The sequence below is a fragment of the Balaenoptera borealis genome, assembly GCF_965194805.1.
Source record: "Balaenoptera borealis genome assembly, chromosome: 2".
NCBI classification, from domain to species: Eukaryota; Metazoa; Chordata; class Mammalia; order Artiodactyla; family Balaenopteridae; genus Balaenoptera; species Balaenoptera borealis.
In genome coordinates this window covers 47425965-47448961 of record NC_138867.1, presented here as the reverse complement: position 1 = coordinate 47448961, position 22997 = coordinate 47425965, and the positions used below count along the sequence as shown (strand labels likewise).

Genomic DNA, 22997 nt, shown 5'->3' with positions numbered 1-22997 from the left:
ATGAAATAAGCCAGTCACACACAAAAAAGCAAATACTGTATGATTGCACTTATATGAGGTACTTAGAGTAGTATGAATAGAGCAGTCATATTCATGGACATAGAAAGGAATAATGGTCCAGGGGTTGGGGATAAAGGAGAATGGGAAGTTACTTAATGGGCACAGAGTTTCAGTTTTGCAAGATGAAGAGTTGTGGAGATGGACTGTAGTGATGGTTGCACAACAATAAGAATGTATTTAATACCACTGAACTGTGCACTTAAAAATGATTAAGATTGTAAATTTTAAGTTTTGTATATTTTACCACAATAAAAATTTAGAAAAAAAATTTTAATAAAATTGTACTGCATTCAGTACTAGGGAAAAGAGATGAATGAACTCACACTGCAATACAGAAGACAAAAGGTAATCAGATAAAAACAGAGTCTGCTAGGTTTTTTATGTGGTCTGCAGAAAGTGCTAGTGTGGCATGGAAGCAGAGATATGGGAGTGAATAGCACTGTCCACTGGGAATGGAAATTGTGGTGGGTGGGAAACGAGACAGTGGTATCTTCAAAAGCTTCATAGAAGAGTTGCTATTTGAGATGGCCTTGAAAGGAGAATAAGAATTTAGACAGATAGCAGAGAAGGTATTCCAAGCAGAGGAACAGAGTTATTGAAAGAATGGAACATTAGTAAATTGAGAAAAGTTCTGTCTGGTTGAAACCTAGGACCAGTGGAGGAGAATGGTAGGAGATGATGTTAATGGAATAGCTATGAGGAGGCAACACTGTCTACCACGTTAGAGGGTGTGGACTTCATTCTAAATCAATGGTCTTAACCAGAAATGGGCATCAGGATCACCTTTAGAGCTGACACACATACATATACCAATATTTATCACTGCAGACTTGGTTTTGTTTGTATAGAGTGGAGCCTGGGCTTCTTCATGCTGTCAAAGCTCCACAGTGATTCAGAGAGGCTCCCAGAATCTCCACTATAAGTAATAAGACATTATTAAAGGTGTTATTATTAAGATGAGAGACGTTACTTAGCTCTGATGGCAATATGATAGATGATCTGGAGAGGGTGGGACTTGCCAGTAAGCATACAAGGTAGGAAATTCCTAAAGTGCTGAGAGCTAAGGTTCTTAAAGAGCTCATGACAGTCTGAATTTAGACAGCGGCAGTAGGAACAAAGGCATTCAGAAAGTTAAAACTACTGGACTTGGTGGTCAGTGAGATGTCATGGGTAAAGAGAGAGAAATCAAAATTAGAGCTCAGATTTCCACATCAGACAACTGGGTGCAGGTGGATCCACTAACTGAGATAGTAAATATTGGCATAGGTACTAACTACAACATCTGGCAGATTGACTGTCAAAGAGTAGGTGCTCAATAACCGTTGAATGAATGAAAAATCCCTAGTAAACCAATGATTATACAACTGTGGATGAAAACATGACTCAGGGTTGGTTTATGGATAAGCTTTGTTGGGTTTTGACAAATCTAGATATCTGGGGGAGGTGAAGTAGAAGGTTGTGAAAAAGAAATGCAAAACAGAGGGTACCATCAAAACACAAAACCCACAAAGGTTGGAAAGTTTAGGCTCGGTTCCAAAAACAGTGAATGGTTCAGTTTGGCTTTAGAATAGTGAGAGATGAGACTGTAAAAATATAGGGACTCCATGATGTCGTGTGTCTGAAAGTCAGTCTGAGGAAGTTTTAATTAATTAAGGAGGTGATGGTAAGTCATGGCTTTTGGGCAGGAGTCTTCCATGATCTTTAGGATCATGTTCTTTTGGGAGACTCTTACAGCAGCAGTGGGATAGGATGGATTGGGATGGGAAGAAATCTAAGGGGGAAAAGATCAGTTAGAAGGCTATTATAAAAGAAGAAGCAAAAGATAAGAAGGAGAAGCTGAGCCATGATGGTCACGTGATTTCTCAGGCAGGAGCAGATTCAAAGGCTAGTCAGGAAAAAATTAATATGCAAGATCAGGCCCCAGAATAGGATGGATGGAAGTTAGAGTTGGATACAAGGTGGAACCTGGGTGGCAAAGCATTGTGGCCTCAATGAACAGCAAAAATTGAAGTCAGGAAGGTGAGCAGTTTCAGGTGAAGACAATTGATTCTGAGATGCCAGCAGGATGTCCAGGTGGATAAATATTTCGGATACCGGGAAATGCAACATTGCACTTGGGAGCCATCTGGTACAAGTGATAAATGATGTGCACAAGTGGATAAGATGGCCAAGGAAACAGAATAAGCCCAAGAAAAAAGCCATGAGAGGATGCTGACCCTTTGCCGGGTGAGGAAGGGAGTGAAAGCTAGGAAGTAGAAAGAGGAGCGGTCTGAGAGACACAAGAATAATCTGGGAAATGTGCCTCTAAGACAACAGGAAACAGAATTTCAAAGGGAAGAGTGGGTAAATAGAGTCAAATAGTTAGAGAATTGGGGGAGGTGGGGGAGAAGTGAGATAGGGCAGATGGTCTGTTGACAGGTGAGGGAGGCTGGGTGGGGCTGCAGAGGGAAGGACATGAGGAAGCTGCACTTTTCCATAGTGTTTCTGATGCGAGAGTCAGAGGTACTGCTAGGATAGCTCTTGGCACTGTTATCATTTGGTTTCAAAGAACTCAACAGATCCATCTCTTCTCAGTCGTCATATAACTTTCATTGGAACAATGGGCCAGAACTATGGGTGCAAATAGATTTAGGAACCCTGATGTCTGAAATCGAATTCATGAACACTCCTGGGTCTTATCATTTCCTGAGAGGAAATAGTCAGTTAAAATGACCATTTTGTATGACAATATGTGTGCCAGAACTATGTGTGGCAATTAACTGGATAGCACCACGGTATTCATTGAACCAACCTTTTTGTTACTAATTTGAAATGCTACTTTTATCATAAACCAAATCCCATACTGCTTTGTGTCTATATCTGGACTCTCTATTTCATTCCATTCTCTACCAAACCTCCTGGTATTTGACTGGGATTGCCTTGAGTTTATGAATTTATTTGTGAAGAACTGGCATTTTTTACAATATTCAGTCTACTAAAAAGAGGGGTACTTAAGCCTTCTTCTATGCCCCTCAGTTGAAGATAATTATTTTTTCATGGAGGTCCTAAGCTTGTCTTTTTCAGTTTACAGCTATATATTTCCCTTTTGAGTTGCTATTGTTAGTGGTATTATTACTATTTTTTTTGTATTGTAAGTGTGTGTGTGTGTGTGTGTAAATAAGAAAGATGTAGGTGCATTTTCAGACAAGCAATAAAAATTTTAAAGAAACAATCTAAGGCAAATTGAAATTTTTAATAGCATCTGACCTTCACTGAGCTGATACACATATAAAAAAATCATTTTGGATAATACTATCATGTAAAACAGGAAAAAAAAATGTTTATTTTACCTGTGTATTGATAATTTTTCCTTCAATAAGACAAGCCATGACTGTATTTGGAGTTAAAATGTGGTGTCTGTTTAGTTCTGGTCCTACCAGTGAGCTCGCTTTCCTCCTAATACCACACAAAGTCCAACTAGACTCTGGCTTTTTCCACAGAAAAGTAGCCCTGTTCTGCCCTGCTGCTTTAATTCATGACCATGACCATGACCATCAGCTTTTCAGTGTCTCCTCCTGAGGTGCTGGAGGAATAGGCTGAAGGAGCTGCAGCCACAGCAGTCAACCCCCCATAGCAAACCACACAGACAGAGGTGTTTGCACATGGTTTGATGTAGCTGGGAGTCAAGAAAGGTTTCAGTTTTTTCTTTTTCTTCATCCCAGTCCTTTGGAACTTTTCAATTTGAAGAAAAACTGAAAACTGTCTAACAAATCCAGATAAGGGGTCAGCAAACTTTTACTGTAAACAGCCAGACAGAAGAGGTTTTAGGCTTGTGGGCTATATGGTCTCTGTTGCAGCTACTTAACTCTGCTGTTGTACCATGAAAGTAGTCATAGACAATAAGTAAATGAACCTGGCTGTGTTCTAATAAAACTTTATTTATAAAACAAGTGGTGAGCCAGTTGGGGCTCATAGTCCCGATTTGGCCTATGGTTCATGGTTTCCAGATTCCTATTTTAGACCAGTATACTTCCAGACCATTCATTATTTGTACTTCAAAAAATCAAAAGCAGGGCTTCCCTAGTGGCACAGTGGTTGAGAATCTGCCTGCCAATGCAGGGGACACGGGTTCGAGCCCTGGTCTGGGAAGATCCCACATACCGCGGAGCAACTAGGCCCGTGCGCCACAACTACTGAGCCTGCGCGTCTGGAGCCTGTGCTCCGCAACAAGAGAGGCCGCGATAGTGAGAGGCCCGCGCACCGCTATGAAGAGTGGCCCCCGCTCGCCGCAACTGGAGAAAGCCCTCGCACAGAAACGAAGACCCAATGCAGCCAAAAATAAATAAATAAATTTAAAAAATAAATAAAAAATCAAAAGCAATGTACTTGCCCCCATGGAACTAAAGATCACAGGATGCAAAGCATTGGAGTGAACAAAATAGAGCAAAATCATCAAAATGATTTCTTATCAATCCTTAAATGAGTCTGAGCATAGCTAGCCCTTGTTTGCTTTCTGAAACACAAGTGGGATCACAGTATATAAAAATACATATATTACATTGTGGTGTGATCACTGCTTTGAGGAGGGAGAGAGAGGTTAATGAAAAAAAGTCGTTATTAGTAATGCGAACATTTGCTCTCACTTACCAATCCTGTACTGCATTGAAGGATTCTTCATTTGTGATGTCATACATTAAAATAAAGCCCATGGCTCCACGATAATAGGCTGTGGTGATAGTCCTGTATCTTTCCTGGCCTGCTGTGTCCTACAAAATAAAAATAATAATCTGTCAAAAAATGAGGCAATACACCTTCTGGGAAGTGATTAATTATTCCCAAAATAGTCATAATAGAGAGTCTAAATTGTATTTACAATGTATAGCTATATATGTTTTTCAGTCTTGTTTTTCCTAATGATTTTCATATGGCCGCTCTGCAGTATTATGAGCAGATCTTTTTTTGGGGGGGTGGTAAAGAACTAGCTCAAAGTACCTTCTACATATGTTCATTCCCATTAAGGAGCATTTAACTACAGAAAAGAAAATAAGAAGAAAGATCATACATATCAAAATCTGTGGCTTTTGTAGAGTTTAAAACCAGAAGAGTACATTAGCTCCATCATTATGTATTTACTGTCTATCTGCTAAGTACAAGCCTCTGTGGGGAAAAAAAAAAAGGACCTTTTATGAATAGGTCCCTGCATTTAAAAGCATGCAGTGTAGTTTCCATTTATTCAATGGTAAAATGACAATTAAAATACCTACTTTGTGTGGGTGTTTGAGTCGGACAGATCTGGAGTTCCCACTCTCCCATTAGAGAGCTGGGGGTGACATGCACAAGCTGCTGAGCCTCTATTAACTTAAACCCCCTAAAGTCTAGCATGCTTGTTAGGGTGACATGAAATAATGCATGGAAAGTGCTTCACAGAGCCTGACACACAAAAAGTGGCCAATAAATGGTAAGAACTGGCTGTTATTCCTGAAATTTGGGAAGGCAAGGCTAACACAGGATGGTAGATGGCAGCTTACAAATGCAGGGGCTCAGGGCCTGCAAAAGACTCTCATGCAGCAGTGAAATCTGAGAATCAGAGACAGCTACATCACTGAAATGACCTATATAGGTCACAGATACTGCACAGTGTAGTTGAAGAAATTCTTCCTCAATTCAACTAACTCTTGCTCCTTTGTCTTCTCAGGATCTGGGGTATAACTTATAACCCGATGCTCCTTGGCTTCCCCCTTCACCACTTTCCCAGGGGATTGGGCTCTGATTTCTCTGTCCTAGTATTCTAGGTGCTTAGCAGTTTGGACAGAAATGTCACCTTCTGACTTCGGTCTGGGTCCTCTTTCTTCCCTTCTCCCAGAGATGCCTCCTTTGTATACAAAGTGCATCCCAGTTCCCCCTAAGGCAATATTAATAGGTCTTGAAGGGAAAGCTAATGTGTTGGATGATTCAAGAAGTTCCTTTTTTTTTTCTTTTTAACATCTTTATTGGAGTATAATTGCTTTACAATGGTGTGTCAGCTTCTGCTCTACAAAAAAGCGAATCAGTTATACATATACATATGTTCCCATATCTCTTCTCTCTTGCATCTCCCTCCCTCCCACCCTCCCTATCCCACCCCTCTAGGTGGTCACAAAGCACCGAGCTGATCTCCCTGTGCTATGCGGCTGCTTCCCAGTAGCTATCTATTTTATGTTTGGTAGTGTATATATGTCCATGCCACTCTCTCACTTTGTCACAGCTTACCCTTCCCCCTCCCCATATCCTCAAGTCCATGTATGATATAAAAAAAAAAAAAGAAGTTCCTTTAGCATCAAAATGAAGTGAACATCTCCTGGGTCTCACTCTTAGAACAGGCTCATGTTGGACACGCTGTTCCTCACCCGTAGGTACCCTCCTGCTTGGACGCTTGCACTCCACCTCGGACTAACAGTAGGAAACTCAAGAACGCTCACAATTTTCTCCTAATTTGTGTGGTTTATTCTATTTGGCCCCTGAAAGTTCAGAGAATGGTAACCAAAGAAGGCTGAGGAAATCAGCAAATGATTCCAGGAGGATGTGGGCGTGTGAAATAAAACTTGAAAATTAGCAAAGGGTGTGACTGCTCATGAGCAACAATGATTCTCCACACTTGGAGCCTGGATGAGGCTGGCCTGATTAGAGGTGTTTATTAGGTAATATTATTGAAATAAGTTTCCAAAGGTAAGATAAAAACAGATTACGGTACCCAAAATAGCAAAAATGAAGCAAAACAAATGAGGAAGGTCTTTCAGAACATGCCACTAATTGGCAGAAAATAAAAAGAAAAGTCTAGATTTCACCACGTGAAAATGTGACCATTCGTTGAATATAAAAAAAATGTTATGAAGAAAATTGAAATGATATATAATCAAATGATATTTGAATATTTTACTGTACTTTGCTTAGTATTTTATAAATATGAAGGTATAGATATTAGAGATAAACTTGGAAATCAAAAACTGCATGTAGTTGGGACAATCATACAAATTTATTAGACAGAAAGAAGCCAATCTTGAGCTTATTTGGATATTTTTGGATATTCGTTGGATATAATTCCATTAAAAGTATATCCAACTGTGAAATGAAGGAGAAAGTTAGAGAACCAAATGCCCAAAGACTGTGTTTAAAAAGCAAGGTATAATTAGAGATTGTGTAATATATTTTAGCTCTCTGGGGAACAGAACCCCTTATAACGAGTTATTCTATTTTAAAACTTAGGCACTTTTGTCTTGGGTTCATATTTTTCAGAATACATTATCTATAAAATTACCATTTTTTTCGGTACTGTGAAGTAATTTTAAATAGCTTTCTTTATCTCTTGGTAAAATATCTTTTTGGCATTGACCGAGTAGCCTTCTTACAGGTTAGGGACCCCCTTCCTGCTACTTTCTCTATACAAAAGACCGCTGTCCCCCAATTTCTCAATAGGAGAAAACAGCCAATATGCCCGAGGCACTGCTAAAAGGTGACCCAGACCCTTCCTGTCAATCATGTCTTCAATACAGACACTAAATAATGTTGTGTTGAAAAACTATGACATTTTCTCTCTCTTCTTGACCTCTTCCAGGGATGGCTTCCTCTTTCATAAGATGTTAATTTTATTTTGACAGTAAAGAAACTAGATCTAGTGTTATAAAACATATCAATTTCACACTGGAAGTGTATTTAATCTTCAAGGGAGCAGAAATCAAGGTCCTCTTACATTATGATTGAGATGTTACCGGAAACCACGGGGTTGAATAGCCATTATGTATCAAAATTTTAAAACAGAGAGAGGGGGACAAAAACAGCTTTTAAGAAAAAGAAAAAAAAAGAAGCTTTCAGACAGCACTTAAGTCACAGCAAGGGGCAGGACCTTCCACAGGATTCTGACTTGAACCCAGAAACACAATCTAATTGGCGGTAGCTGTCACCTCAGAGCTCTCAGGGAGAATGAGAAATTGCACCAAGTAAGGGAAGTGTAGTAAGAAATACAAAGAGGAAATTTCCTTTCCAAATGCAAAGAAAATAAAAAGAGTAAAACTAAGCTAATAAACAGACACTAGTTGGCTCTGCATTGGTTTTGAGTACTGAAAACAATTTTAAGATTACAAACTCATTAGCATTTTCTCTCCCATTATATTAGGAAGAAAAAGGAGTCAGAAAAAATACCTCATTACATTTGACATTTACTAATAATGATAGAAGGTTATATTGGAAAGAAAAGAACACTTATCATGTCAAGTGCCACTAACATAATTAAATGTGAGAATCTCAAAAGGTAACTGACTAAAATGGTACTTCTCAATCTGCTCAGGAAAATGGCTCTAAACTCTGGCTTTGCCTTGTTGCTCTGCCCAGTTGATTCTAATAACTGGAGATACCTGCTGGTTTTCTATAAATGTAGGCTTCTGGTGATTGAAAAACACAACAGGAAATCTTTCACAAAAAAAGGGATAAAAATATGATTTAAAAATGAAAGCTTTCTTCCAAGAGAGTTAGCTTTCATTTTTCTCTCTTTTAAGAAAAAATAAAATCATCTTAGCTGGCTTAAATATTTTGACTTCTCAATCATGTTTTTAGGAGGAATTTTTGGCTTAAATGATAGGTTTGATTAGCAAATACTTGAATATCTGTCAAAAAAGAGCTCTAAAATGGAAAACATTAGCAGTTTGATAAGTAGTAGCTAGGAACATTTTCAGTTTGAATTTTGGCATTTTTGTCTGTTTTTGCCTTATGTTTTCTTTCTCTGGTGAAACATTTTATTTTTTTAACTGCATGTAGTGCATTCTCAAACACTTCTGAGGTCACACAGAGATAATGTGCAGTTTTAGGATTGAGGAAATAGCTTTCATTTGTAAAATCTGGGTTATATTGTAATTTGCTTTTGTTTTGGTGGTTACTTCTCTCTGTATTGGATTAAAGGGAAAATGGAAGTAACCATTAGTAAAGAAACATAACTCAAATAATATCACTACCATCAAAATACATTTATTGAATGTCTAGACAGAGAAAAATAGATTGAAGGACAGAGAATCCTGATACATGATAAAGTAGGTAATTTTATAGGTGGAGAAACCAAACCAGAACACATTGGTGTTAACTGATCAACAAAGGTAATTTAATTAAGCTAAAGGAAATAATATGTAATAATCCAAAGAGGAAATCAACAGCAATGTAGGATGAGAACACTGCAACATAAGACATAAAACACATTTTATCTAGTGAACTTCTAAATAGACACAAATGTGTGAAATGGAATAAACACTCAGTCATTTAGCATTCAAGCAAGTAGCAATCTTTTAACTTGTACCTTGCTACCTTCTACCTGTAGGAATTATTTTGAATCATCAAAGGAAGATTAAATTATGCTCACTATAATTTAATATTAATGTTGATTGGTTGATTGATTCATTCATTCAATAAACAATAAGTGAACACCTATTACCAGTTAGGGACTGTGATAGATATTTATTAAATTTATTTTATGTATTCTAGATGTATTTTTGTATATTTAAAAATTCTACACTTTAAAAGCATTTCATTAATCAGGATATCATATTCCTTACATGTCTACAAAATATTAGACATGAAATATCATTTCTGAAGAACCAGACAGCATAGCAATTTAAAATTGTAACTGAGACCATCTGCTCAGTGGTGAGGTTCTCCAATTCATAGTCACAGTTATGGGTTGTACTGTGTTCCCCGCCCCCGCAAAATATGTGAAGTCCTAACCCTAGAACCTGTGAATGTAACCTTATTTGGAAATAGGGTCTTGGCAGATGTAATCAAGTTAGGATGAGTTCATACTGGATTACAGTGGGTTCTAATCCTATGACCAATGCCCTTTCGGGAAGAGAAAACAGAGACACAGAGAAGGCCACATGAAGGCAGTAGCAGAGACTGGAGTGATGTATCAACAAACCAAGAAACGTCAAGGATTGCTGGCAACCCCTAGAAGCTAGGAGAGAGGCATGAAATGAATTCTCCCCCTAGAGCCTGAGAGAGAGCATGGCCCTGCGATACCTTAATTTAGGACTTCTAGCCTCCAGAACTGTGAGACAATAAATTTCTGTTGTTTTAAGCCACCCAGTTTGTGGTACTTCATTACAGCAGCCGTAGGAAACTAATGCAGTCATCGACCCCAGTTTGCAATCTTCATGATCAGGGCAAAAGCAATATAAATTTCACAGCTATCCACATACCCGTTTACTACTTTATAGGAGAGAAAATATAGAAGATTAACAGTAGTCTTATTGAGAAGCCTAACATAGTCTCACGAAGATGTTATGCTAAAATGCATAACTATATTCCATTTATGAAAAATGAATTCTATTCAAAAAAGGTGAGTTGATATATCTTATTGCTTTAAAAAAGTAGATCTTAATATACATAAATACATACATATATTGTTCTTAGAAGGACAGAGCACCATTGCTTGAAGCGATACACATTATATACTGTTTCATGTTGGAATTTCATCCCCAAATGATTGAAATGCTGTTACAGAGAAACCTAAAGTCATAACATATACTGAGACACTACTCTCCAAAACAACAGAAACAACAAAATGCTGATTATTATACATTACTTCTTTTAGGTGATGTTACTTTCCTCCCAGTTGTATTTATTTTTTCATTTCCATAAATAGGCAGGCATAAAGCAGCATTGAACATAGTCTGATAAAAATAGTAAGCAAAACAGGAAGCTCAAATATTTTGTGCTTTCTTGTTGCATGCTTATTTTTGGAATAAGAACTTTTTTTCCTTACAGCAGTTAATCTTCCATTAAAATGAAATTTACAAACACTTTTCCCTACTGATCTTGTACAGTCACTTTGAATTCATTTACAGACACTTAGTTATACAAGCATCTGTAAATGAAGCTCACATTTTAGAAAAGAGTTCTAATAAACTGGCCTCTAAATAGTTCTTTGATCAATGTAGATGTTCTTCTTACCTATTGCCCTTTATCCATCCTCTTCACACCAGCCGATTTTATTGATCAGATTTTCTTGGCATGATGTTTAGCTTTGAAATACCCAAACCTTCATTTTACAATGGCATCCACTTCCAAGTAAAACCCTAATAAAATAACCCTGAGGCACAAGGATAAAACTTGACCTATTATTTCTTGGCAGTGTTACCATGGCAATTCATCTTTCCTGGAAGAGAGGAACAGTTGTATATAGCTCTTTTATAGGGGGCCTTAGACTCTATTGTCAGTGAGAACCTAACACATCTACCAATTGTGTGTTTCTGCTCATGAAAGTTGGAGACACTTTCCAGTAAACGCCATTTCAATGCTCAGATGAACTCTCTTCAAGACCTTAATAAAATTTACAATCAAAAGCATGTAAAGGCATCTTCACTCATTTAAGAGCTTGTTATCTAAGAACAATTGACACAAAGGCAGAGAAAGGCGCCATTTTTTCTTTCTTTCTTTTTAAATTTTTTTTATTTATTCATTTTTCGCCGCGTTGGGTCTTTGTCACTGCGTGCGGGCTTTCCCTAGTTGTGGCGAGCGGGGGCTACTCTTCGTTGTGGTGCAAGGGCTTCTCATTGTGGTGGCTTCTCTTGTTGCGGAGCAGGGCTCTAGGTGCACGGGCTTCAGTAGTGTGGCACACAGGCTCAGTAGTTGTGGCACACAGGCTCAGTAGTTGTGGCTTGCAGGCTCTAGAGTGCAGGCTCAGTAGTTGTGGCGCACAGGCTTTGTTGCTCCGCGGCATGTGGGATCTTCTTGGACCAGGGCTCGAACCAGTATCCCCTGCATTAGCAGGTGGATTCTTAACCACTGTGCCACCAGGGAAGCCCTGCTTTCTTTCTAATTAATCTTTTTGACATTCTTCTTCTCAGTGGGATTTTGATTATGCTCAACTTTGTCAAAACCTAGGGCATAAATATTTAAATGCAGGCAGCTTGGAGCTTTTAGTCAAAATTGGTGATTGTTTTTCTTCACAGAATGCAATTCAAAATGCTTGCCAGCAGATCAAGTGTTCTGTGTTTTAAAGGATAATAGGCTTTTGAGTGGGATTCTTTTTTTTTTTTTTTAATAGAATTGTCATTACATGATGCTATCTTTTATTTATTTATTTATTTATTTATTTTTGGCTGTGTTGGGTCTTCGTTTCTGTGCGAGGGCTTTCTCTAGTTGCGGCAAGTGGGGGCCACTCTTCATCACGGTGCGCGGGCCTCTCACTATCGTGGCCTCTCTTGTTGCGGAGCACAGGCTCCAGACGCGCAGGCTCAGTAATTGTGGCTCACGGGCCTAGTTGCTCCGCGGCATGTGGGATCCTCCCAGACCAGGGCTCGAACCCGTGTCCCCTGCATTGGCAGGCAGATTCTCAACCACTGCGCCACCAGGGAAGCCCTTGAGTGGGATTCTTATTGTTGCCCTAAAATTGGCAACTAAGACTCCAACCAAACTTCTTACAAAGGGATGGAGCTTTCACTTGCACAGTCATGTGCCAGTTGGTTGGTTGGATGGATGTCTGCTTAGGCAATGGAATTGCTGATCTGCGCTTATGTAGGGGTATTTGAGACCTGGAGAGAGATGGCAGGGTTGAGGAGGGGGAGGAGGTAGAGCAGCCCGACTTCCCACAGGTTAGCAATAAACATCACAGCAGGTAGCTGCTCCTGAGACATCTTGCCATTAACCCACCTCTGAGAGGGCTGTCTCCTGCAAGAGGCTGGGGAGGCGATGAGGAATACTAACAGGGGCAAGAGGGGTCAGAAGGAATGTGAACAGGTTCCGGCTGAATATCCGGCACATTTTAGCTGTGTGAACTTGGTTATCTCACTTGCCCCTCTGGGCTTTGCTGTCCTCATTTCTGAATAAGAAAATAAATTTTCTAAGTCTGTTTCAGCTCTCAATTCATAGAATGTCTTTAAATACATTTTCCCCTCTTCTAGGATTTTTGGGCTAGTGCATCAGAATCTCTTTACTGGTGAAATCTGTCCATTAATATTTACCCTAATTACCACTATCTTTGCATAGATGTTTCCTATCTTATTTTATATTTGGCTTGATTTTCCTGTAATTCTTTCTATTCATTTCCTGCTTTCTCTTTGGCTGAATGTTTTTCACTTTTTTCTAATTTTATTCTTCCCTTTATTAGTTTGGAAGTTATACCTGCTATATATAAAGTGATTATTAAAATTTCAAAATTTATGTTCAAAAAATTTAATTATATCTTTATCTTTATTTACGCAAATCCAAATATTTAGAATAATCTGTCAGTCATCCCTTCCCATTCTACATAATAATGCTGTACAATGTTCCATATTCTAATAATATCTTGACTTTTTACCCCCTGTATTAGACATTATTATGTTTTACACAGACATTATTAATTTATATTTATCCTATGTTTTCCAGCTTCCCTGCTCACAATTTCTTCTTATCAATACATATTAAACTACCGTTCCATACTTCTGAAGTGCGTTCTTCAGAAATCTCACCGGTGAAGGTCTTTTGATAGTAAATATTCTCCTCCTGCATGTCTAAAGATATATTTATTTAGCCATTATTCATGAATAATGCTCAGTAAATATATATTATTGGGTGTAAATTCTAGTTATACTTTATCTGTTCTTTACAGCATTATGTTATTGTTTATAGACTTCAGTTGATACATTCTAAAATATGCTATCACTCTAATTATTGTTCTATTTTAGGTAAACTGTTTTCTCTAAAGCTACTGTTAAGAGTTTCCCTTCATCTTTGGTGGTCTTCAGTTTTGCAATGATGTGGCTACACTTACAATTCTTTTATTTATGTTGCTTGGGGTTCACTGTGATTCCCTATTTTGAGGATTCTTGTCTTTCAAAATTTTAGAAAAAACTCCAGTCACTATCTCTTCAAACTACTTTTCTCCCATTCTTTATTTTCCCCCCTTTATTTTGGACTTACAATTAGATATCAGGAAAGTAAGGTGACCACACAGCCTGGGCTGCTCAGGAAAGTCCCAGGTTATGCCTTGTGGTAGATCAATGAACACTTAAATAATGAACTTATTGGCTCAAAAGACTTCTGGACCTTTTTCAATTTAATTCATATCTGAAAACAGGCCTGGATCTATAAACAAGTTCATAGTTTCTGACATGGTTTCTGTCAGTTCTGAAGAGTTTGAAAAAAAGGTTTGAAAAAGTTCTAAAGGTCAGCTGAGTCACACATTGTAAAACTTGTTAGCTTTAAAATGAAAGCAGAACTGGGTATAAAATATACGCTGAGGCATGAGTCTGCCTCTAGAAAAGGAGTGTTTCTGTTTCTCGTGAGGTCTCTGCCCTGTTAAATCATCATATTAGCTGTTCAGCTTATTTTTTTCTCTGATCAGCTTTCTTTAGTTACCCATGTTTAAAAGTGATTGTGTCACTCACTGCAGATCAAGATCACAGGCTGGCATCTGATTCACTGGTGTTTCATGTGATTAACACAGTCGTTAAAAAATTGTAAGCCAACATTGAAGAATGTGGAGATTTTTACACAAAAGCCCAGATTTCCAATTTCTTTTGAAAAATTTTAAAAGATGGTAACAAACTGCTGTATGGCCATTGAGGGCTGAGGCTGGGTAGCAGCTGCCTCTTTTATACGGTCATCTGCCTTTCTCTCCTTTCTGCTGTTGCCTGTTCCCTAAGGCACTGCTATTTGAGATCACCCCGCACCTACCACCATAAGTATTTCTGTTTATCCTCTGTTCAAAACCATCCTATGTCTTCCTTTCAGCCTGAGGATAAAGTCCAAATTCCTTAGGCTTTTTTCCATTTGGCCCCATCATCCCTTTCCAATTTTATCTTTACATTTATATTTATTATATGTGTTTATTCTTCTTTTCGATCCCCTTGTGTCAGAATTTGACCATGTTTCTCAAACTACCCCCCCTGTGTTTTCTGACTTCCGCATCTTCTTCATGTGTGTATACGCCTCCACATGCTTGTCCTCCTGATCTTGTGTTTTCATCCTCAGTAGAATCCAAGTATGTCTTAAAAAAAAATGTCTTATCAAATAGCTATTCTTCTTATTCTTCTGGACCGTCTTAACCAAAGAATAAAACTAGTTCTTAACCTAGCCTAGGCAATTGAATGCCTAGGTGAAAGTTACATTTGGGATCAAAATTTATGCAAGGAAAAAGTCAGGTTGTCTTAACAAATCAATATTCTGTCTGGGTTAACTTCTTGTTAAAAACTAATCAAACACTGGAAATCTATATTCCTAACATTACACTGGGTACCGAGAAAAAAATACAAAATAAGCATCCATATGATACAATCTCTAAAACAAAGAGTTTGTATTTTCCACAAACTGCCAAAATAAAGCACGTAGAGTGACCTGAGACCCTGGCTGTATTTGCAGTGTTTATTGTATGATGTGTGCAGTCTGTGCTAGAGGAGTTGACTGAAATGAGCTGGAAAAGGCTCCAGGAAAAGGTAAGGTCAGTCCTCAGGGATGGGTAGGTTTTGAAGGGCAGAGGTGAGGTAGTTAGCAGACACAACCACAACTGGGATCATGGCAAGACCATGGAAGTGACAGGGAGTGGAGAGACTGGCATTGATGTTTATCCTTCATATTTACCTATCTCAATCCCGCTGCAGGGATGAAAACAATGTCTATTGTGAAGTATTGCAGAAGGCTTTTGTTTGGTACCTGATAATTCACCAGGCACTGCAAATGGACAGTATGATTCCCTACTCCCTTTTAAACTGTAGTATCTTGTGGGGGAAACTGAGAACAGATTCTGTTTCTTCTAGAGCAGGATCCATAAACCGAAATGGAAGAAAGAAAATGTAATCTATGACCCAGTACCAGGTGGATTAAGTAATTAAACCCCTCTGAATTTTCACTTTCTAGCTAAAATAGGGATAATATTATCTACCTATCTACAAGGTTGTTGTAAGGATTAAATAAATGAACATATTGAAAGGCTTCTAGCCCGCACTAGGTGCTCAATAAATGGGGTCTTTTTTTTTTTTTTTTTTCCTAGCCTAGCAGCAGCAATGTGTGGAGGAAAGAACAAGGATTTGGTGTTAGAACACCTGGGTTCCTACTCTGGCTCTGAGACTCACATGCTGAGTGATTTTAGAAATATCACCTAACCTCTCTGAGAATCAGTATCCTGATTTCCAAAATGAAATTAGTAACCGATACGGAGTTGAATTGCAAGTTGCAAATGCCAAAAGTTCTCTGTAAGCTATAAGTTCTCTGTAAGCTATAGGTAATATCATTACTAGTGAATGTGTTAAAGATAGTACAGAATTGAAACATGTCAAATCCCAATAGAAAGTGTTTGTTAAATGCAACTGGATTCCTCAGTAGAACATTGTTCCTTATATCTCCCATCTCCCAGAGAGGAGAGAAAATAAAGGTAGTTGTCCTTCAGAATCACCCAGAATCTACATACCCTCATTTTCTCTCTCCACGCCCCCTTACATAAAAAGGGAACAGAATTCAAAGATGAAATACACAATTAAATCTTTATCATGACAATTGCTTGATTATGCTTACTAATTCCTTTAAGATCCTCTGCACAGTCTTATTTTTATGATTGTTTTGACCTGCATTGAAACAAAAGACCTAATGAATAACAACGGTGTTTCAAGGTTAGAGGAATGATTTCCACATCTCAGACTACTGCTCACTGTAGTTGATAAGAATCATTGAACGACAAGTACTATGTCCAATGAATGAAGTCTCAAAAATACATAGAGAGACAAAGGGAAATGAAAACGTAGAAACCAGATGCTAGAGAAACAGAAGTCACTGTAGCATCTCATTATGTGCTCCAAATCCAGAGAGAGAAAGCTCGGAGCAGACAGCTGGCTGTGCAGCAGGTCTGGGCAGCAAGAGGATAAAGTAACTGTCTGGCTCTGGAAGGCGCAAGGGAAGGCCAGGGAGAAGTTTACTTTGGAAAGGCTTCTTGACTTGACCAGAAATAGCACTACTATCAATAATGGCATATATTTCTCTTTTTGAAGTGGGTCTAATATATTTATTTGTTTCTTTATACATAACCTTCATCATAAATAATTCAAAAAATATAATGAGATGACATTACATCCAAATGAAATATCTAAACATCAAAGGCAATTTCGAGTTGTTGAGTACTATTTTACAAGTTGTTAAGTTGGTAGAAAATATTAAGCCCATTGCCTGGCATTCAGGAAACAGGGACACTCAGACTCAGGCCTCGCCCAGCATAGGGCACTTTCACGTGTGGCCTTTGTGACCTCACATTTCTGTATGAGATTATATAGGATCAAATTTTATAAGGCACAAAGCCATCCAGGGTCTCCTAAGATCAATGGTAATCGCAAATAAGCTTCGGAGATCACACAGCTAAGTAGAAGACAAACCCTGGCTTCTGCCTACTTTTTTGGTCATGTTGAAGCCATTGAAAGATAGTTTCAATGGCTATTTAAGCAGTTCTCTCTTTCTTTTCTGTTCAGTTCTGAACAGACACCCATGCAGAGTTGAGGCTGGGGCTCAGCTTCATAATTAGAGGGGCTGAAATTGAAGGCGGAGGTCAGAGGCGGGCTACAAAGACGATTATAGGGTTAAAGAGAGATGTGCCCAAGGGGAACAACTCAAGGAGCTTTATTAAGTCTCAGAAGTCTGAAAGTGACTTCCTTAGAACTTTAGTATGTTGAAGTCTTTCTGATACAGCATGGGAAGTGGCTCTTTTCTTTTTATAAATCTTCATTTAAGACGGGACTAGACTTATTGGGGGAAATGGGGCCTGGACATTGGCTGTAAGGTTTGTGGAAGCTGGAAAGGCAGACAGGATGTCTAAGGGCTGGGTTGTGAGTTATGAAGGCCCCTCTGGGGAGGCAGAGGGGCCAGAGCCGGGAGAGGAGAGCCCCGTGGGCACTCAGGGCCCCTTTAACATCGTTACTATGGATGCTGCTTTTGAAAGGGCTGAAACCTGACCACAGAACCAAAAGAAAACAAAATCTAAAGGAGAAGCCAAATTTGTATTAAAACGTGATACAATCTAAATCTAGAATAACATCTATAGAATTTATTCAACCTGAATTCCATTTAGGGGTTAAATCTTCTATTAAGTCAGAAGAAGTAAATTTCCAGGAGTCATTACAAATAAATCAACCACATTATCTCCAGATCAAATAAAAAAGAGCCTGTATTGAATTGTATGAAAGAGGACGCAGATAGGCAGATTTACGCTGTATAGTATATAAAACACTCACACATTAGCATTTTACATTTAAGAAGCAAGATTAACTAGGATGAAGAAAATCATTATTGATGTGAAATAAAACCCATGCGTAGAGCAACATTTAGTTTTTATTTTTCATAGTAAAAAGTTACCCAAATCGCTGCATTACAAATAGACCAAATAGACCTAAATCATTTGCCAAACAATCTGACAGCCCATAAAATCATTCTTCCCACATTTAAATTTCACTGACAACATGGCTGCTGGCATGAGAAGCCTGTAAGGGCATTCATATTCCAACTATAATTCAAATTTCTACTTTCAATGCAAAAAGTTATTTTATAGCTTGTGTGCCTGACAAACATATTTTTCTTACCATGTCAACAGAACTCTACTGCTTGAATAGCTTGATAAGCAGAGTCAGAGAGCAGATGTACTGGCATCTACTGATCCTTCTCCTACAGGAAAGACAGAAACTTCTCCAGCTGGGTAGCACTCAGCTGGAGGATGCCAGGCCTGAGGATCACGCTGTGCTAATAAGGTCAGGGTCTGATCCCTGTGTGTTCTTCATTCTGCCCGATTACACGCTCAACCTGGTGAGTTATTTCACAAATGTGAGAGGCAGGCAGATGGGCAGGGGTGTAAGGCTGGATTTGCACAGATCCATCATCCTTCATAAAAGGGCAAATGAATGATTCTTTATATCCAAAGAAAATTCTAAGCTACTTCTGAAGAACTTGACCAAGTGGGTCAGAGTTTCTCCCCTTTTGGAACCAAGAGCAATAAATTCTGATGCTCAGAGTTGGCTTGGAGGGACAGATAAGATGGAGAGTTACCTCTTATCTTCAGGGAAATTTTAGGAGACCTATTCCTTCTCACTGGCTTATATAAAAATTACATTTGGTCATTTAAAATAGTGCCACACTCTCAGAAGTTCTCCTTTGGTCGATTTGGGTGGTGGATTCTGGGGATGTGTACTCTCTCCAGGTACCTTTGGTCATTCTGCTGCTGGTGGTTTGACTAATGCTGAATACCTGTGAGGTGCAGGGACTCTGGGGTTAGGTGATTTGGGCTCATACTGTGGCTCCATCACTTACTAGTTGTGTGACCTTAGAAAAATCAACTCATCTCTCTACACCTCAGTTTCCTCAACTGTAAAATGGGATCACGATAGATTACCTCTCAAGGTTGTTATGAAGATTAAATGAGCTAACACAGGCAATTTGTTTACTATAAGAGCTCAGACTAGCAAGTGAGCAATACCTGGTAGTTATTGTAACTCCCAAATGCTCTTTCATTTTTTAAATTTTCTTTCTTATATGCAATGTTTTATCTATTGATATGTTTCTTGCTTATATTTTGGGTTTTTAAAGTCACTACAGAATATACAAATAATGCATATGCCATATATTGTGTGTGTATAATATTATATACATATATATATTATTGGTGTGATAGATCTAATTTTGGATGTCATTTTTTTCAAAAATGTGACTACAAACCACTGTTAACCATTCTTATTTAAATCAAATGTGAGTGACCAAGGAGTAAAGATGTCTTATACTTTGTCATTCTTTGCTAAAATGTGATCTTTTTTTTCTCAAATGGAAATGAGATTACTGCTGTGGTCTTCCAATTTGTTTCAAGTGGACAGGCAAACATCTCCGAGCTTTAAAACTTCTTTCTGCCAGAAGACCTACTTCAATGTGTCCAAGGCAATTTAAAAAACACATAGAGACAAGCAAATAAAAATTTGAAATTGCCACAGAAAGAAAACAAACAAATAATGACTAAAAGTTTCCTTGGGCCTTTATCCAAGCTGGTTTTTGAAAAAGTATGAAGACTCTTTGCCTCAATGGTAAAAATAATTGGACATATATAGATTTTGATCAAAATAGAGAAACTTACTAAGAAAAAAAGGGGTTGCCTCATGAACTGGCGAGTACTTCGTCACTGGACATGTTTGAACACAGGCTGGGTGAGCAATGTTAAGGATGTCGTAAAAGAGAGTTATGCATTCTGTAAAGCGTTAGACTACACAACCACAAGATTACAAAAGGAAAATGACAGATGGTGTTAAAGTTGTGAAACTGGGTATTGGAAGGTTCGCCATGTTTTTGGTAACTACAGAAAAGTAGAGAAGTTACTAAGCATCTGTGAAAAGACAAGGAGCTCAGATTTTGGACATATTTTATTTTAGCCCTAGGTGGAAACTCCAAAGCAGAGATGTTCTAAAACCAAACAATCTATAAATAGGTAAGTCCTCATTATATTACAAACCTACTTTTTTTTCCTAATAACTCTTTCTGATTACTGGTTTTTCTGCTTTTCCTATCATACAAGTTTTGGTGATTCAATAAGCGAAGTAGCCATTTACCTGTAAATAAATATATAAACTTGGGATGGGTGCCCAAAGCAAAAGGTGAAAAATATGTTTATCCAGAAGGTGCTCAAACTCTCTCCTTCCAAGACTGTTGTCCAACAACTTGTAGCTGAAACTGACTGACCTCTCCTCTTAATTAGTGAGATAGTAAAGCTTACTATTCAACGTGGCCACAGTAAGCTACTCCTTAAGCAAAAAAAAAAAAGAAAAAGTTTCTATTCTTGCTATTTCCTTTACACTTATTACTAGATCACTCAATGGTTATTGACACCAGATTAAAGTGTATTTTAAAAAATTGTCCCAACTATCCCCAAAACCATCAGAGAAACATTACAAGTCATAAAATCATAATTTTATATTGGAGGCACCAACAATGTAATATCCAGTGTCTCCTATGATTAAATGAACTACAAGGCTACTATGAGCAATCTAAAAATAAGAGGAGGTGGATTGGTCAACATAAAATCAAATGCAGCCTAATCTCTTGATCATAGGAAGATGGATACTTCAGGCATAAGCACATTAATATGTAAAACTTAATTTGCTCCATTTCCAGAAACAAGTTAAATTAGGTTAGAGACCAGAGGGCCTCTTTCCAAAGAGACAGGAAGAGAGGGAGGATGGAGAGAGGGAATCAGAGCAAGTGGAGAGAGGTGGACAGAAGTGCTTGGGAACAAGTCGTTTTATTCAAGGAGTCCTTTCAACAGTAAGTTTGTGTGTCATCTAGTTCTACTCCATAAACCCAGTTCCAAGAGACTTACACTCCCTCCAAAAGAATTCTCTTTATCCTTATAATAGTCACTGAAACACACATTTGTTTTATCTTGCATTCTGAATTCAAGTCCCTCTTACCTGCTTTCCTTATAAATAAGAAATCCAAATGCCACAATGTCAAGCTCATCATCAAACATTTTTAAGAGTTTATAAAAGAAAGCCAATTGTTTGTAGATTACCAGTAATTCCATTTAACAGTGATATTGCAAAACTCCTGGCCATGAGACAGAAGAATCTAGTTCACATTTGGACTAGTCACTTATCTCTAACTGCTGAAATAAAATTCACTTGTGAGAAGCTATTTTCTTCCTGAAGGTCAAGGTTGCTTTGCCTACTTAAAAAATAAGAACTCAAAAAATACTCTATGTGATATACAGTTATTTCATTAGTCAGTTGTTTATCTAAAAGTATTTTGAGAGCAGAGATTTCCTCAAGAAATATCTTTCTAACATATAACATGATGTCATAAATAACCAGATGGTTAAAAAATCATTACTGAAGATTGAGGAAAAAATCAAAAGATCATAGTGATGGTCAAAAGTAATAAGTTATGTTCTCCTTTGCTTCGATGAAATTGGTTCTGAATATAACACTGCACTGTCACTCGCTTTGAATCTACCATCCATGAAACAAAGCAAAAGGAAATGCATACAGTTAGCTACGAGCTTGAAATCCTCTCTGATTTGGTAACACATGTTTCTCATGGTGTTCATTAATGGTGAGCACAGCACTGTCCAACAAATCAGTCTTTCCAGTGTTGAGCAAGGGGCCACAGCTCCTAATTCAAACTGGAGCTAAATGTCCAGCTAGAGAGTGACTGAAGGTTACAGCAATAAAAAAAAAGAGGAAGAGCTAGCTCCCCTTCAGACTTCTGAAAATATGGCAACCAAAATAATTCAGGCAAAATAAATGTCATTTTAACTGTCCATCACATATCTCTCTCTTTTTTTTTTTTTTGACTGCAGTTCTGGAATGGAATAGAATTTCAGCACCAGAAACATTCCGCACAGATCATTTGTACAGCATTTTTGTCTTGTTTTGTTTTTGTTTTTTATCTAGTCTCTTAGCAAGTTTAATGTTTATAACAAACACTGTTGTCTATAATCACTATACTGTACATTAGATCTCCAGGACTTATTTATCCACTATTTGCAAGTTTACATCCTTAAACAACATCTCTCCTATTCCCCCACCCCCAAGTCCCTGTTAACTACCATTTTATTCCCTGTTTTTATGAATTCGGCTTTTTTAGATTCCACGTATAAGTGATATATACAGTACCTATACAGCATTGTTTTTGTGTATCTTTACTTATAAGATTCTCAGTGTTTTCAAGAATTGTGTTTGAGATTATTTTCCACTATTTAGATTACTTTTCACCTCACTAAACAAGGAGAATTTTTTCCTGCTCTGGAAATAGAGATATCTATGCAGTTTATTCTATCAGAATCCTTTAATTTGGAGCTCTCACTGATTCCTCTTATCTGAGCACACCAGCAGGCAAATTTAAGGATTATGGACCACAGATTATATGCTGTATGCAGTTAACAAAGGAGACTTCATGGCTCTGCAGTTTTCATAATTACATTAAAGCCAGGCGTGTTTCTCTTTAAACACCAAAATGTG

At 38.0% G+C, this 22997-nt stretch overlaps 1 protein-coding gene and 1 pseudogene across 3 annotated transcripts in view; both read right to left on the bottom strand.

The window, feature by feature from the left end:
• RAB3C (RAB3C, member RAS oncogene family) overlaps window positions 1–22997 on the bottom strand; it is a 314700-nt gene that overhangs the window by 160874 nt on the left and 130829 nt on the right. For both annotated transcript variants that reach the window (XM_082382504.1, XM_082382503.1), the window contains exon 3: window positions 4687–4805. In XM_082382504.1, the coding sequence (XP_082238630.1) occupies window positions 4687–4805 (119 nt within the window). The remainder of the gene's footprint in view (window positions 1–4686; window positions 4806–22997) is intronic.
• LOC309624278 (pre-mRNA-processing factor 40 homolog A pseudogene) overlaps window positions 1–22997 on the bottom strand; it is a 120144-nt pseudogene that overhangs the window by 49125 nt on the left and 48022 nt on the right. The gene's annotated exons all lie outside the window — the stretch shown is intronic.